The 16,823-nt window shown below is 39.7% G+C and overlaps 1 protein-coding gene across 1 annotated transcript in view; it reads right to left on the bottom strand.

Moving 5' to 3' along the window:
• The window catches only part of triob (trio Rho guanine nucleotide exchange factor b), a 124,059-nt gene that overhangs the window by 69,796 nt on the left and 37,440 nt on the right, over positions 1-16,823 (bottom strand). Inside the window, exons 3-6 of the mRNA XM_086156040.1 lie at positions 8,765-8,839; positions 6,171-6,285; positions 2,625-2,817; positions 1,360-1,464 (exon numbers count right to left, since the gene is read on the bottom strand). Of these exons, the coding sequence (XP_086012166.1) occupies positions 1,360-1,464; positions 2,625-2,817; positions 6,171-6,285; positions 8,765-8,839 (488 nt within the window). The remainder of the gene's footprint in view (positions 1-1,359; positions 1,465-2,624; positions 2,818-6,170; positions 6,286-8,764; positions 8,840-16,823) is intronic.

Here is a 16,823-nt window from a genome sequence, read left to right as displayed (position 1 = left end):
TCATAAAAAAATCATAAATAAATTAAAAAAAAAAAGTTTAGCAGCAGCAACAAGACATGCATGGACAGGACAATGACAAGCTAGCTAGAAATAAAAGTAAAAAAAAAATAAAATAAAAAAATAAATAAATCCTGAAGTGTTAAAGTACAAGGTATAAACTTTAAATGAATAAATAAATGTTTAGCAGCAGCAAGACTAAAAAAATACATGTAAAAAAAACAAGAAAATAAACTCTGAAGTGTAAAAGTATAAAAAAATCATAACTAATTAAAAAAAAGAATTTTAGCAGCGGCAACAAGACATGCAAGGACAAGACAATGACAAGCTAGCTAGAAATAAAAGTAAAAATAAGTAAATAAATAAAAAATAATAATAAAAATTGTTGAGCAGCAGCAGCAAGACATACAAGGACAAGACCATGAAAAGCTATCTAAAAATAAGTAAATAAATAAATAAAATAAAATAAATCCTGAAGTGTTAAAAGTACGGGGTATAAACTTTGAATAAATAAATAAATGTTTTGCAGCAGCAAGACTAAAAAAATACATGTAAAAAAAAAAAAGAAAATAAACTCTGGAGTGTAAAAGTATCATGAGTAAATCATAAATAAATTTAAAAAAAAAAGTTTCAAGGACAAGACAATGACAAGCTAGGTAAAAATACGAGTAGAAAAAAAAAAAAAAGAATAAAAAATTGTTAAGAAGCAGCAGAAAAACATACAAGGACAATACCGTGATAAGCTTGCTTAAAAAATATAGGTAAAAAAGAAATAATAAAAAATAAACAATCAATAAACTCTGAGGTGTGAAAGTATAAAGTCTAAACTTTACATAAATGAATTAAAAAAATGTTTGGCAGCAAGACTTACAAGGAAAAGACAATAACAAGCTAGCTAGAAATAGAAGTAAAAAAAAAATAAATAAAAAAAAAAATCAATAAATAAAAAATTGTTGAGCAGCAGCAGCAAGACATACAAGGACAAGACCATGATAAGCTATCTAAAAAAAAAGTAAAAAATAAATAATAAATAAAAAAATAAATAAATCCTGAAGTGTTGAAGTATAAGGTACTATCTTTAAATAGATAAATAAATGTTTAGCAGCAGCAAGACATACAATTAATAAACACATAAATAAGTAAAATAAACTCTGAAGCGTGAAAGTATAATCTTAAAATAATTAAATAAAATAATTAACTTTCCAGGACAAGACAGTGACAAGCTAGCTCAAACTACAAGTAAAAAAAAAAAAGAAAAAGAAAAAACGAAAGAAAGAAATAATTTAAAAAAGAAAGAAACCATTAAAAAAAAAAAAAACATTTAAAAAACATTAAAAAAAAAAAAAAAAAAAAGGGTCAAACCTCAATCCAGTCGTCATGGTTGTACTCCAGGCTGCCCTCGAAGTCAGACGTCAGTTGAGAAGGATCCACGATTTTGGATAAACCCTCCAAGGAGACCATCACCGTCTGGCGTTGGCATGAACAGGAGCCAAGTTAAGAGAGCACCGAAGCAAGAAGGGTAAAAAAGACAAAACATGAAACAGATCACGTTGGTATTCATCATTATCATATGCACTTCTTCAATAATTTGTTGACATAGTTCCCATGTCATATGACTCAGAAGAATGTGTAGCCGGTGGCTAATGTTTAGATAGCTATGGGGTCCAGTTGAAACATTCCAGATTTTAATGTTATCATAAAAAATACACAAATGTGTTGGTAGAAGCAATAACAGAGGAGCAATAGGCTGAGAACGTGAAGGAAAAACAAGGAGAAGGTACAGCAAACGGTCAGACGTGTGGCTCTTGCCAATTTTATATTCAAAACTGCAAATCCACATTGGACAAAGTATCTGGGCCAATTCATCAACATTCGGAATTATTTCACATAAGGTTTAACAAAAAAAAAAAAAAAAAAGACACAGATGTCTTCACATCTCACTCTGGATCACTAGATGCTCAGATATGATCTGCAATCTAGTCAAAAAGCAAGAAAATGTAAAACATTAATCCCTGGAGGGAGGAAAAAAAAAAAAAAAAAAAGTCACATCTGCCACTTGTCAGTGTGAAAGAGAACCTGCAGTCGTATTTATTTTGCATGAGAAGGGCTGACAGGAGCAGATACAGGTGCACAACAAAAACAAACCCTTTTATTGCCAACTAATGAGCAGCAGTTGTGAAAACTCAAGCGTTCTTGGGATGGAAAAGGACGGACGACGCTGTTTTCACCCGCCGGAAGCCCCGCGGCTGAGATCCCGCGTTATCATCACGTCCCATTTGCCGGATGTGTTGTTGACACGGCTCGTCCAAACCGAACCGACCGACGTTCCGATCAAATGCTCCCTTCGTGTCCTATATATCCCGTTTCCATAGCAACTGGGTCAGGACTAAATATACCAGATGCCCACACGGGACGGAAGCGAGCCAGTGTCGCCCAGCGGTGCAGTTCTATCTGATAAATTAGGTGCGATGGACACGTTATCCTATTTTAACAAGGTCGGTGCGCAAAAACGATGTTTCTTTAATGGTTGCGCATTCAAAGTAAATGACGTCCGATTTAAAGCGCGAATACCGATAAACTCAAGCGCTTTTTTTTTTTATTTGAAAAAAGCCACGCTCGTGCCTCACCTCGAATTCAAACTTGGAGCTGCCGAAGTTGGTCCTCTGCTTTTGCCAGAAGTTGTCCGGCTTGATGATGAGCGCGACGTGGATACAAGACGGGAAAGACTCCTGAAGGATCTTCAACAGAGGTTTGATGCTGTCCCATTTAGAGCCACGCATGTCCACGATGACCGTGAAGCCATGTCTGGCCACCTCGTCGCTGCGGTTGACGACAACAGGGGGGGTTAGATCCCGCGACACACACGGAAAACCGCCGTTTCCGACGACAAAGCAGCGTAAGAGAAAACACGATATTCATCAAAATCTATTAATCGCATCGCCGAAGCAACCGGGGATTCGAACCTCGCAATTTCCAGCGCCGCTTACCGGGAGTCCTGCTGCACGATAAGTCCATAAAAGGTTGTTTCGGAGTGTTAAAGACTTAAATCCGAACGCGTCGAGCCCCGAGACAGAAACAGACGCGGGGCCTCCTGCTCTAACTCTCCCTGACCTCACTCTGTGAAAACAGATCGGCAGCCAAATGGGTAGATAAAAAACAGAGAGGAGGGGAGGGACAGGGCGAGAGCGAAAGAGCGAAAGAGAGAGAGAGAGAGGGAGTGAAATAGGAGGGACGGGGAATAATAAGAGAAATATTTGAAGGGGACGTCCTTCTGGATACCTTGAAGACTTTGTTTGGTCTCGGCCAGAAACCGGCCTCTTATCCTCTTCCCTCAAATAACAGGACGAGCCTCCGAAAACCCCGATGGGTGTGGATTCAAAAACCTGCAGCTCTATTCTATTTCCCCCCGCGCTGCGATGGGGTGTAAGACAAAACCGCGAGGGAACCAGAGCGTGTGTTCAAACTCCAAGAAAAATACTCTTTCCACATGAAACGGTCGCATTCGGCTCAGCCTGGAGTGTAAGCTAAACAAAAACGACTTAATGGTCTCAACCGTCGCCCCCCCCCCCCCCCCCCCCCGTCCATTTGCATTTTACAAGCCGCCGTTGACTCGAGCGCACCCGGTGATTTTATTTGACTTCGTGTTTGGATCTGAAAACCGAACGGCGGCTTTAAAAAATCCCCGATTTCACGGCGGAGCGACGAGGCCTGACAAACGCTGAGAAAAAGTTCCGTATCAAAGCGAGCGAAACGGGCCGATCGGCCCGGAGCGGCGTGTCGTCCGTCGACGAGAGTTGAAAAGCGAATCGGTACAAGTATCTGTAAAAACATCCTGCGGTTTCACACTTCCTGAAGTCATTTTGAGACTGCGGCCAGGATGACAACAAGGCACAAAGAGAAGCGGGAAAAAAAAAAAAAAAAAAAAAAGAGGCAAGTTTTGTTTAATGGTGAAATAAAAGAAGAAAATTCAAAGCGGCCGCAAAGGAACACCGACGAGGAAGAAAAGGATCACACGCCGTAAAGGGTCAACGGTATTTTAGCCTTGGAAGTTAAAAACATTCGTGTGTATGTGTGCGTGTGTGTGTGTGTGTGTGTGTGTGTGTGTGTGAGACTGGAGGTTGGGGGGAGGGGGCGTGGGTGAATCTCCATGGGAAATCCTGACTAAAACCATTTCAGGTCTTTGTAGCCTCAGGTCATACTTCAGTTAGCATGAGAGATTGCGTGTGTGTGTGTGTGTGTGTGTGTGTGTGTGTGTGTGTGTGCGGCCTAGTTTTTCCTGTACAAGCAAGGTGATAAAATCTGGCAAAAGAACAAAATGACGAACTGGAGGAATAATTTGGATCAAGAAGGTTACCGGAGCCGCCCTGATAAATGTTTTAATGATATTTTTGAAGGGAAAAGTTCCGATGAGAAGCGGCAGCGCGCTCCAGCAGAGCGCATATCTGAAGGAGTTTTCAATTAACCACATGGTAAATCGCACTTTCATCACCTTGGGGTTTCAAAGGGCACACACTGCATTACGTTCAGCCATTGTCACACACACACACACACACACACAGACACCATCTGAAGGTTCGGTATGCCCACGTGTCTGAATAGGGACAGCAGGAGCCGGAAATCGAACCGCCGACCTTTCGATTGGAGGGATGCCAACTCGACCCACTGAGCCGACCAAGACGATTGAAAAGACTACTTTAAATCTCTGAAAGGGTATGTCTTTTTTTTTTTAAATATTAGATGATATGACGGTACATCCGAAGTTTGCAGATGACATTATGATGTGGTGAGAGCAGAGAGGAAAATCTAGAGAGGTGGAGGTATGCTCTGGAAAGGAGAGGAATGAAGGTTAGGTGCAGCGAGACATGTATGCTCGCTGTAGGGCACGTATCCTAGCTGTGGAACATGTACGCTAGCTGTGAGCTAGTGGTCCGGTGTGCTGCAGGGGTAACAGAGAAGTTCAAGGTGGAGGTGGAACTCCATCAGGGATCAGCTGGTGCAGGACATGTATGCTTGGAGACAGTAGTGCAGTGTGCTGTAGGGGTAACAGAGAAGTTCAAGGTGGAAGTGGGACTCCATCAGGCATCAGGAACCAGAGCCCCTTCTGGTTCCCAGTGGTGATGGACAGGCTGACAGATGAGGTTAGACAGGAATGTCGATGGACCGTGATGTTTGCCGATGACATTATGATCTATAGTGAGTGCAGGGAACCGGTTAAGGACAATCTAGAGAGGTGGACATATGCTCTGGAAAGGAGAGGAATGAAGGTTGGTCGCAGCAAGGCAGAGTAAATGTGTGGGAATGAGAGGAACTCGGGTGGAACGGTGAGGCTACAAGGAGTGGACGTCAAGAAGTTGGAGGATTTCAGGTCAACAGTCCAGAGCAGCGGGGAGTGTGGAATAGAGGTGAAGAGACGGGTCCAAGCAGGTTGGATAGAAGAGTATCAACCAGAAGGAAAGGAGGACGTTCTGTATGGACTAGAAACAGTTACAATGATGAAAAGACAAGAGGCAGAGCTGGAGGTCACAGAGATGAAGATGTTGAGGTTCTTTTTGGGAGCGACCAGGAAGGATAGGATCAGGAACGAGTCCATCAGAGGGACGGCACATGGTTGATGTTTTGGAGAGAAGGTCAGAGATGGTTGGGTCATGGAAGGAGGAGGGATAGTGAATATATTGGTAGATGGATGCTGGAATTGGAGGTCTAGAGGAAGACCAAGGAGAAGATTTAGTGTGAGAGGACATGAAGTGAGTTGGTGTGAGAGAGGAGGATCCAGAGAATAGGGTGAGATGGAGAAGGCTGATTCGCTGTGGTGACCCCTGCAGAGAAAAGCCCAAAGGAGAAGAAGAAGGATGGTATGTCTGAAGGTCTTTGGTCACGCGACCCATTGAAAATTCTCAAGGCAACTGGACTTGTTCCTACTAATTTCTTGAAGATGTTTTGCCTCAAACGTACTGAAGAGGCCACTCAAATGAAAGGCCTTCTGAGATGTTTCACCCATTTCTGTATTGTTCCTACTTTTCAGAGCTGGAACATCATCCATTTCTATGCAATAAAAAACACCGATGCCGATAATTAGAGTGTCTCGAATCGGTAAATTAAAAAATGTAAAAAAAAAAAAAATGAAAAAGTCTCCTGGTTAAAATACAAGAACATTAGAAATGTTTGTTTCTTGCCTTGGAATTGTTGCCAAGTAGGATATCAGTCTTCTCAGGTCTTCCGGTCGTATTCTGTCGTGGTTGCTTCGAGCTGGAAAGGTGAGAACGGGACCTCCGCGTCGGTCTCTGCCACCTGCGGTTTCAAGAGACGTGTAAATAAACCAAAATTTTTCTCCCGTTGCAATATTCCCCTTCACTTATCTCCTTTAAAACCATTATTGTAAAGTATCTTGACGACGAACCGACGTGATCGCACCGATCAATGTTTCTGCTCCTCTTTTCGTATCGGAGGAAAAATTAAAGCCCGAGAAACGGTTTCGAAAATCTAGATGGTTATAATTGTGAAAATGAGTTGATAAATTGTCATTATCCTTCATTCATTATCTCTACTACTCATCCTGCACTCACAGAGCAGCATGTAAAGACTGCCTGGGTAATTTTAAAGGATCCCATGAACCTGCTGCATCCTCCATTCCGCTCAATTGCATAGCTCTACCACACTTTTTCTGATTATATGTTTTATTATTTTTCATGTTATTATTATTATTATTATTATATATTTTTTTTATTATTTTTTCTTGTACTATTCTTATATCTATATATATCTATATATATATATGTATATATATATATGATTTTATATATATATAAAATCGGTTGTGATTTTAAATATATATATATATTATATAATATATATATATATTATAAATACTAAATTAATACTAAATAATATATATATATTATTTAGTATTAATTTAGTATTAATATTACACTTTTATACCTATTATGTAATTTTTCAATGTACCTGGTTTCTGTAACATTTTAATTTCCCTCTGGGGATGAATGAAGTCATCTGTCTGTCTATGTATCTTTTTGGACTGTGGGAGGAAACCCATGCAGACGCAGAAAAAGCGTCCCTGCAGGAATTGAACCATCTTGCCGTGACGCAGAGGCGGTAACTACTTCCTCTCCTTGATAGATTGTAATATTGATAAAAAAGTATATCTGCCAAAATAAGCATTCATTGAGGTGAAGGAGTAAACCAGGGGTGTCAAACTCAAATACACATTGAACCAAAATTCAAAACAGGGACAAAGTCGCAGGGCAACATTGAAATTTTATGAAAAAAATCTCCCCACAGATTTAACGGTGAACCCAACAAGTTTGCTTAAAAACAAAATATGGAACAAGCATAGCTTAATACTCTACAATGTATAACTTAATATTGCACAAATGCAAAATCTTGATTTTTGCCTCAGTATAAGCTGTCTCAGAAAATTAGAATATTGTGATAAAGTTCTTTATCTTCTGTAATGCAATTACAAAAACAAATATGTCATACATTCTGGATTCATTGCAAATCAACTGAAATATTGCAAGCCTTTTTATTATTTCAAAACTGCTGATTATGGCTTACATCATAAGAAAACTCAAAAATCCTATCTGAAAATATTAGAATATCATGAAAAATTCATTTTTGTTTTTTTTAATTGCATTAAAGAAGATAAAGAATTTTACCACAATATTCTAATTTTCTGAGACAGTCCTGTAGTAGGATGCAAGTATTAGCATAAGGTTGCTATGACCACTGGGCACAGAGGAGAGGGCGTTTATGGGTCTGGTTGTGATTTTCGTACCAAAACATCAGCAGAAAATTCTGGGATTTGTAGAATTAGCAGTGCACGCACTGTAGACTATCCCAGTGGGCCAGCTTTGGGCCAAATAGAATTACAGTGCGGGCCAAATTTGGCCCGCGGGCCAGAGTTTGACACCGATGGAGTAGACTGTCAGATCATATGGGAGGGGGAAAAGGGGAAAAAGGGAAAAATGACATTTTTCTTTAATTGTCTTTTGCGGCGGAAAACCCCAGAACGGGGAGTGCAGTGAGATGACAACAGCTTAACAGCGTACGGTTGCCGTCTGTGAATATGTCGACCGTTAGTCATGATTATACCACGTCAAATTGAGGAGTCAGGGGTCAAATTAGCCTCATAATTGCAGGACTGGTAACAGCCTCTTAGTCGGATGGCAGTCACACACACACACACACACACACACACACATGCAACACTGACTTTGAGTCCAACTGCAGAACAGTCAGTCTCACTTAGTATCAGATGAAAACGTCCACAGAGTTGTTAGTGATGAGGTTAAGGTCAGTTCAGAGCTGTGAGCCTGCATCAATTATCCCACAAAACACACTGAAGATGCCGAAAATAGAAGAATCTGTAAAATGATGCTGTGACTTCTACGTGATGTTGAGAGTGTGTGATTTTGACTGAGCACATTGTATGAGTTCTGCTTATTTGGTTTTGTATCCCCGTTGTCTGATGGAAAAACACGTAGAGACGAGGCTAGATTTCTCCAACACTCTTATCTATAATTTGATAATATTGTAATTTATGCAATATATAGATGATATTATCAAATAAAACATACTTTGTTGCCCAAACCGCGTATAAACACACGCAGAAAATACTCTTTAAAAAGCGTTCCGCATCGAAGCCCGTCTATTTGTATCAAATTTCCAAATCAGGAAACCAAATATCACCAAAAATATAAGCAAAAATATCAATTTTTATTTGAAAGACACGTCCACGTTAGCATCTGACCTGAGAGAAAGGCCACCTTCTCTTTGAGGATGGGAAGCACGTCGATGGCTTTCATATCCTCATTGCGATGAAACCCTGAAACACAAAGCGAGAGAGAGAGTTCAGAAACACGAGAACGTCCGACGACAACTTAATACACATAAAACTGTTCTTGTTTTTGGTATAAAACCCAGTGTGGCTGGAAAGTAGCGAAGTGTTTAGTTTGCACTGGAATCTCAATTCCTCATGACTCATTCTTGATAATCTGACCTGTTAAACTAGGATACTGCTGGAGAGCTGCAATGCAGGTTTTTTTTTTATTTTATTTTGTTTGTTTTTCCAGCGTGCGAGGAAGATCTCAATAATAAATTCTCCAAATAGCGATGTGACCTTTAGTTGCTTTGAAAAAAAAAAAAAAAAAAAGACTTTGGAAACCCATACAAGGTTACTATGTGTTTGAAAATTGTTCAGTTAGAATCCCAAACATTTAGGAGGTTTTTTTTTTTGTTTTGTTTTTTTTCAGATAAAATAAATGTAAACATTGAATTGTTCCAGACAGTTAAGGATTTTTTTTGGGGATATTTCTTTTTTTCTTGTCACCCGAGAACACTTTAAATTCAATGATAAATTAAAAAAAAGAACACGATGTTCATCTGAAAGACAACGTTTTAAAGTAATGCGTACCAGCGAACATGACTGAGCGACTGACTTGGGAGGAAATGTGCATTTAGCCATGAATGCTATCACATATCTTGCATCTAGAAGTGAGTCATCGCTCTCCCTCACACACACACACACACACACACACACACACACATACACAGATAAGGGATCACTTATGCACCAGAGTGCGCTAATAATGTAAATTATACTCGACACAGAAATGACGCGTTTTGCTGGTTCGATTTTATCGGCAGTTTTATGCTCCGCTGGTTGAGTGAGATCGCATCTCACCGATTTTAAACGGCGGATACCGAGCGAATGGTGGCGCTGAGAAGGGAAATAAATAAGAATTTAGAGGGCGAACGCGTCGGATGGAGAGAGAAACGGGCCTGGATACAAACACTGCAGTGTTTCGGTAGTTAATATAAACATTTAATCACACTGACTCTGAATTGAAATGAGCTAATTAGATAATGACCAGACTGCCGAGTGCAGAATTCTACAATCTCACACACAAACTGACTGCCCTTGTCAAGAGTCTAAATTATTCCAAAGGGAAATCTGGTCATTCGAATTTGGATGTTTTTTTTTTTTTTTCTCCTCAAATAAGGAGCAGCAATTAAGCAAAAGATGACAAATTAAACCAAACTTAGCGGCGCTAACAGTCGTAGGTGGCAGAAACACAGAGGAGAAGCCGGCACACTAGACCAGAGGTATCGTGAGGTGTGTGTGTGTGTGTGTGTGTGTGTGTGTGTGTGAGTGCTATGAATGTAATGAAAGGGAGAAGCACAGTCCGGTGATGATTCAAGCAGCAAAGGATGGAGGCGAACATAAAGACAGGACAAAAACGGCAGCGACATGCGGGACAAATAACACAGAACGGGGCAGCTGGAAGACAGGGGAGCTCAAATAACTCCTCGGGGTTAAAAACACTCTTTACTTGTCAAAGAGGAAGCAGCACGAAAGCCCGAAAGGCAAAACGCGAGCACGCCGACGGCAGCGTCTCAACCTGACACAGATATTATCACAAACAGGTGAGGCTGCAAAGACAAATATGGGTGTTACTTTTTATCCACATTCTTTATAACCTGTGCTTTCATCTGCTTTACACAATCGCTGCACTTTTCTATTTTTTTTTTAATTTTTTTTTTTAAACTCAATTTTATTTAGTTTCATCAATGTCATTTAGTGTCATCAATGACAGGTACACATAGCACATATAATGAGATGACATGAAATAATAACAGAAATATAAGGGGTGAAAAAAAAGGAAGGACGGGGTGAAAAAAAAACTATTTAAAATAAATGTATTAATTTTATTATTACATTTTTTGTTTAAAATAAAATAAACAATAATATTAACAACAACGATGACGACGACGATAATAACAACAACAACAACAATAATGATGATGATGATGATGATGATGATGATGATGATAATAATAACAATAATGATAATGATAATAATAATAATAATAATGACAATAATAATGACAATAATAACAATAATAATAATAATAAATAAATAAAAATCCCCTCCACATAGGTAATCTAAAAAGATATGATGCTTATGTCCGCTTTCAGTCCAAAACTCTGGAGTCTAACCTCATTGTATCAGTAAAGACACGGCAGGAGACCATCATTTAGTAAAGACAGGCTTCTGAATTCTTAATGAATATGTAATTTGCTCCATCTGGTAAATGTCCCATACGTTTTGGATCCATGTATTATATGTAGGGGGATCTGTTTTAGTCATGGCTTTTAATAGGGCTGTGAGCAAAATGTTTAGGAGGTTTTTGTCATGTCTTCACCCATAAAGGTTGCTCCTAATAATGCAGTTGTAGGGGTTTGTACAGTTGAGCGTCCCGTTTGAGGATCACTGTGAGAGCGTCAAAAACCTCCTTCCAAAATATTTTGCTGCACTTTTCTGGGGGGGATGCACACGTGTGAACCAGCAGCAAAATGAGCAGTTAAATAGAAACAATACCCGCGTGAGCACAGAGGCTATATGAGCGCTTCCTGTGAAGTGTGCCCAGACACATTCCTCAAGTGTTGTGGTTTATGTAAGATACTGGCACTGGTCCGCCGCCAACACTGACCTCTGCTTTTATTGCTGCAGTGCTGCTAAAACTGCAGCCAGGCATGTATTTGTGGGGGGAAAAGGAAAAAAAAAAAAAGAGGAAATCGGACTAGGTTTGATGGAAAAGTGGACGCAGTAAACTTACATTTATGGGTTTCTGTGAGCCGCAGTCAGGCAGAAACATTAAGATGCGGGCAATTAGATAATGGCGTTACGTATTGAAACTTCATCAACAGCAATCAGAAAAGAGCTCAATAGAATATCAATATTTTCATTGAAATGGAATTCGTCTAAACCGCTCAAAAAAAAAAAAAAAAAAAAGACGCTAAATTTGGTCGGTTAAGCACAAACCCCAATGTCCCATGGAGAATGCTCCATGCGACGTGCAAACAGCCGATAATGCAATGTGGTTGTCATGGTTACGCCGACAACAGATAAGACAACAGAAGCCCAGTGGAGTCGGAAAATTTGCGTTAACGATGATAACTGTCGAGAGGGTCGGAATGAAGCGACAAACCGTGGGCAGGTATCACTTTTGGGCTGACTTTAAAAGGATCGAGCTGCAAAACTAGACTTTTGCCTGCTTCCATCTTAATAGTTGTCAAAAGCAAGAACATTTTCCAGAATGTGGCTTATTTTCAGGGAAATCCTTACATATGCAAGGTGTCGCCGTGAAACATACTGAAGTTTCATACATTTTTGTATCCACTGAAGATTTAAGATCACATGAAAGAAAATGTTTACATTGTTTTTCTTTCCTTTACTTACATCGTAGATGAATGTATTACTAAAATTTTATTGAACGCAGAGCTTAAACGATTCTGGTATTTGGAGTATATATTGTATTGCTTTCTTTTTTTTTTCCATTTATTATCAATACTTTATTCGGGACATTGCAAGGAACGGAAAATATAACTACTTACATTTTTTATTTTGACAATGACATATTTTAAATCTTTTCTAGAATTATTATTGGAAGAGGAAAAAAGAAAAAGTCCAAAAAATTACAATTCTAGGTAGAGTTGTAAAAAATTGTAGAATTTTTTACAATTACACATTTTTCTACAGGGGAATAAAAGAAAAAAAATTACAATTCAACCTTGCACACAGGAAAATCATGATTCTTTTCCCCTTACAATAATAAAAACAAAACCCTGATCTGTTGTGGCTATCTTCCACGCTTTACAGTTGCGCTCAAAAATCTTAAATGCGGGATCACACAATATCATCGTCAAGGTGACGGCACAAGAAAAGTCCTAACCGTGATGCTTTATCATGAAAAAAAAAAATGCTGTGAAACTAAAAAACAAAAACCACTGCTCCCGCTTTTGGAGGTATTGATTAATCAAGCAAAATTAAGGAGCTAAAATAAAACACAATTTAAAAGTTATTGAATCACAGGAGAGCAAAAGTGACTTCCTTTACCCGTGACAAAATAATAACTTGAAAAAAATGATGGGAAAGGATACCAAAGGGTAGCTCAAGTATGGTTTTGTATTATATAGTAATTGTGTAATATTGTTCTTTGACGATTGTAGGACGAACAAGCCTAAAAGTATTTTTCGGGAGACGGCTTAATAACTTTTTTAAATGCGTGCTTCCAACAACATACCCACTCACGACCGATCTCCCATCTGAGTTTATTTTATTTTATCTCAATGGAACTCAAACAATTCGTCTGGGAACTGCAGACGTTTGCAACAACTTTAGCGCAATTCATCTTTTTGTCTCCGACTTTCAAGACAGATATAAAGACGGGTACGAACATTTCCAATTCACATAAAAATCCGCGCGTCGAGAGAAAACGGAGAACGCTAACAGACGCCACCGTGTTACTTCTTTGCGCATAAAAAGAATGCAAAGAATTCAGAAGTTTCAAAAGAGGACTGGAATACAGTGAAGAATCGACCGACCATAATTACCATGCCTTCTGACATACCATTTGCAATGAGAAGCCAGTGATCTATAAACAGATGCTGGTGAGAAGCAAATTGCATATTAACACATTAAAATAGACGCAACACCATAAACACGCAGACGAGCACAGAACGGCAGTATAACCCTCGCAGTCCGGCGCAATAAAGTTCCACCGCCACACTGAGCTGCGTTAAATCCCCCCTTAGGCCTCTAGTAAGACGCACAAATACACCAACACCCAGGAGCACACCGATCATCTCCAGCCTCCACTGCACACCACGTATTTACCAGTCGGCCGAGCACCAAACAAAGCTTTTCAAACACACACTGCCGGTTTTTAACGCGCTCGCAATGAAGGCAACGGATTGACTGGCCGAGGCCTTTGACAAGGGATAACAAATGTTGGCTAAGATATCCGAAATTGTCAAAGTGCCTTAACCCTCCTGCGATCTTAACATTGTGTTTACTCCCCTTGTCCTACGGGTCAAAACTGACCCATAAGACAATCTTTGTACCCTAGTGGTGAACAGCCCACATGGAAACATAAACATCATAAAAGTCTTTCCTACCTGGGGCTATCGGACTTTTTAATTCCTCTTCCTTCAGCTGAAGGGAATATTCAAATGTTTGTACTTTTTAAGACCTTAAAACACTTGATAGCCTTAACTTGACACTTTAAATCTTATTGTTATTATTATTATTATTATTATTTATTTGCAAGTGTTATTTGCGGTGCGTCTGCCAAATGTAATCGAATGTAATGTAACTGTATTTCTTATTCTTCCTCCTTCCTACTATTATCTGTAATTGTTATGTTTTGCTTGAAACTCTGGCACAACAATTTCCTTCGGGATAAATAAAGTTGTTCTTATTTTATCTTATCTTATCTTAAAAGAAGTATCACTTTTTCTAATTATGGGGTCTCTTTAGGAAAAGTCATAAAATTTCAAGTTGGAAAAAAATAGGTTAAGGTGTTTTTTTCACTTTTGACCCGCAAGACAACGCAAAGGTTAAATCAATTTTATCTAAAGCGTATCAGATAAAGATCAGCTGCATCAGCCAGTCATTGGGATTTTTATGATTGCAGCAAACACTTGAATGTTAGTTGAGGAAATAAAGAAAACCAGTTTGGAACGGTTTCATTGGTTGCTTGCACAGCGGGATCCAGGATCACTCATGCAGCGAGATCAGTGTCGCATTTTGCTTTTTGTGTTTGTTGCTGAATGTATAAGAAGGCGAGCGCAGGCGGGGAAAAGATGAAGCGACACAGATTATCTTCCCTCAACCCTTTTTTCTCTGTATTTAACTTAATGAGGATTTTGGCCTAAATCAGGGGTTGCCAACCTTTAACACCCAAAGAGCCATTTGGACCCGGATTCCTCCGAAAAGAAAACACTAGGAGCCGCAATTACTTTTTGACATCTAAAATAAAGGTACCACTGTATATATTGCTTTTATTACCTTTACACTTTCTATCAACAAGTGTGTAGTGTGTTGCTTCTGAAATTCACAAAGTATTACAGAGATACACGCCACATGCTTTCAGAGCGTTTAGCGGAGCCTTGACCTGAATTTTATAAATAAATCGGGAAAAAATCAATGTGTCAGTAAACAATAAAAAATAAATATTTGCCAAATATCTTCATAAATATTTATTTTACCTGGTTTATGGGACTTCTGCTCCTGAACTTCTGCGCACAGCATCTGCAAATCGGGACTTTACCGGCTTCTGCGAGTGTGACGTTATTTTGAGCGGCGAAAAAATAATAATAAATATAATTTTATTTAATATTTCAAGATCACAATAATCTTCCAACTTAGAACTAAAAGTAAAAAAAAAAATGAATTAACACAAATGAAATACACTTCAATTAAATATTTATAATTTATTTTCCACAAGCCACTCGGAGCCGCAGTGTAAAAATGAAAGAGCCGCGGGTTGCCGACCTTTGACCTAAATCCTTAAAAATCACATCACTGTCTGGCTGTGGTCAGAACATATTCAGCGTCAAACCACCTGGAAGAAAACAAACAACCACAAAGACTTGAAAACAGTGATTATTAACCTCGTTACCTTTTTCCATGCAATTTGGGCCGCTTCCGTTTCACATTCTGGCCAAAAAAAGCACAGATATAAAGTCCTATTTTGTTGAATTTAAGAGCATCATAATCCCATTCCTGACCCAAACATGACCACAGCTGTATGTTGATGTCATTTTATCAAATGAGCTATAAAACACGCCTCAGTAGAGACTGTCAGTCCTCAGCCTCCACTGCTTCAGACCACAGGCTAGACACTCAGCGTGACACGCCACCTGATGCCAATTCTCCGTCTTATAACCTTGTAACCTCAAACTCGGAGTAATTACAAGCTTCGCTGTCTGTGTAGTACAAGCAGTCGTGTTGCATGTTGCTGCAGAAACACCACAGTACAACCTCCCCCGATCCCGAACGGGCTTGGCATTAACTCGCCGACCGGTCCGGCCTGCGAGCAAAGCTAACCGTGCTACGATCCGGAACCGCGGCGAAATCCTTTTTCGCCGGCGATGTGTGTCCGAGGTTTGTGCCGTACGGCATCGGACCGCGATGCGTGCCGCGTCCTATATGGTACGATTGGAAATTCGAAGCACGTGTGCGTTTGATGGATTTCAGATGGCTCTTCGGTGCCTCCCTTCTAGGTCAGACTCTCAGCATGTGAACCTCCGGGCAGGTTTGCATGAAGAGAGACTTCTGGGAGGCGTTTGTCACACCGCTCAACCTGGTTTGGTTCGGTTTGGCCTGACTTGGAACGACTTTAAGTGTGGAAAACTTTAAGGAGCAACTGCAAACTGCCCTCTATGCTTTGCGCAGTCCAAAAAGCCCAGGCAATTTTCACTTATTGGACAATGTTCGTTATATTTAGACCAGAGGTGTCAAACATACGGCCTGCGGGCCGGAACCGGCCCATACGGAGGTTCGACCAGGCCCGCAGGATAATTTGAAAGTGAAAAAATGCATAAAAGACAAGGATTATTTTTTTAATTAAATGCAATTCAAGAATTTGGGGGTGCACTATTTTGGTCAGAGTAGACGACAATTGGCATCACTGAGACGGACCAATCAGCAGACGTTATCAATGCACCACCTGCTGCTTGTTATGACGTTTTTTCTACCCTGTTCTCCACCTCCTGCTACGCCCTCACTAGCCAAAATGTCGTTATAAAAACAGAGAAAACTAGTTAAAGAGTGTAGAATTTTCAAGGAAAAATTGACTACGTCCTATTTATTTACGGAGACGCACAGGAAACCTTTGCGCTTGGCGTGTTTGCAACAAGTTTCGGTATTTAAGGAATATAATATACGGCGCCGAGAATATGGCGGCTTGCAAAGACGACTGAGAAGAGATAAATTCAACGAATTGCTGGCGTGTCGGAGGAA

Source organism: Fistularia commersonii, chromosome 11, assembly GCF_037954325.1.
Source record: "Fistularia commersonii isolate RoL2024-O1a breed Wild chromosome 11, RoL_Fcom_v1.0, whole genome shotgun sequence".
NCBI lineage: Eukaryota > Metazoa > Chordata > Actinopteri > Syngnathiformes > Fistulariidae > Fistularia > Fistularia commersonii.
This window is presented reverse-complemented; position numbering and strand designations above follow the sequence as displayed.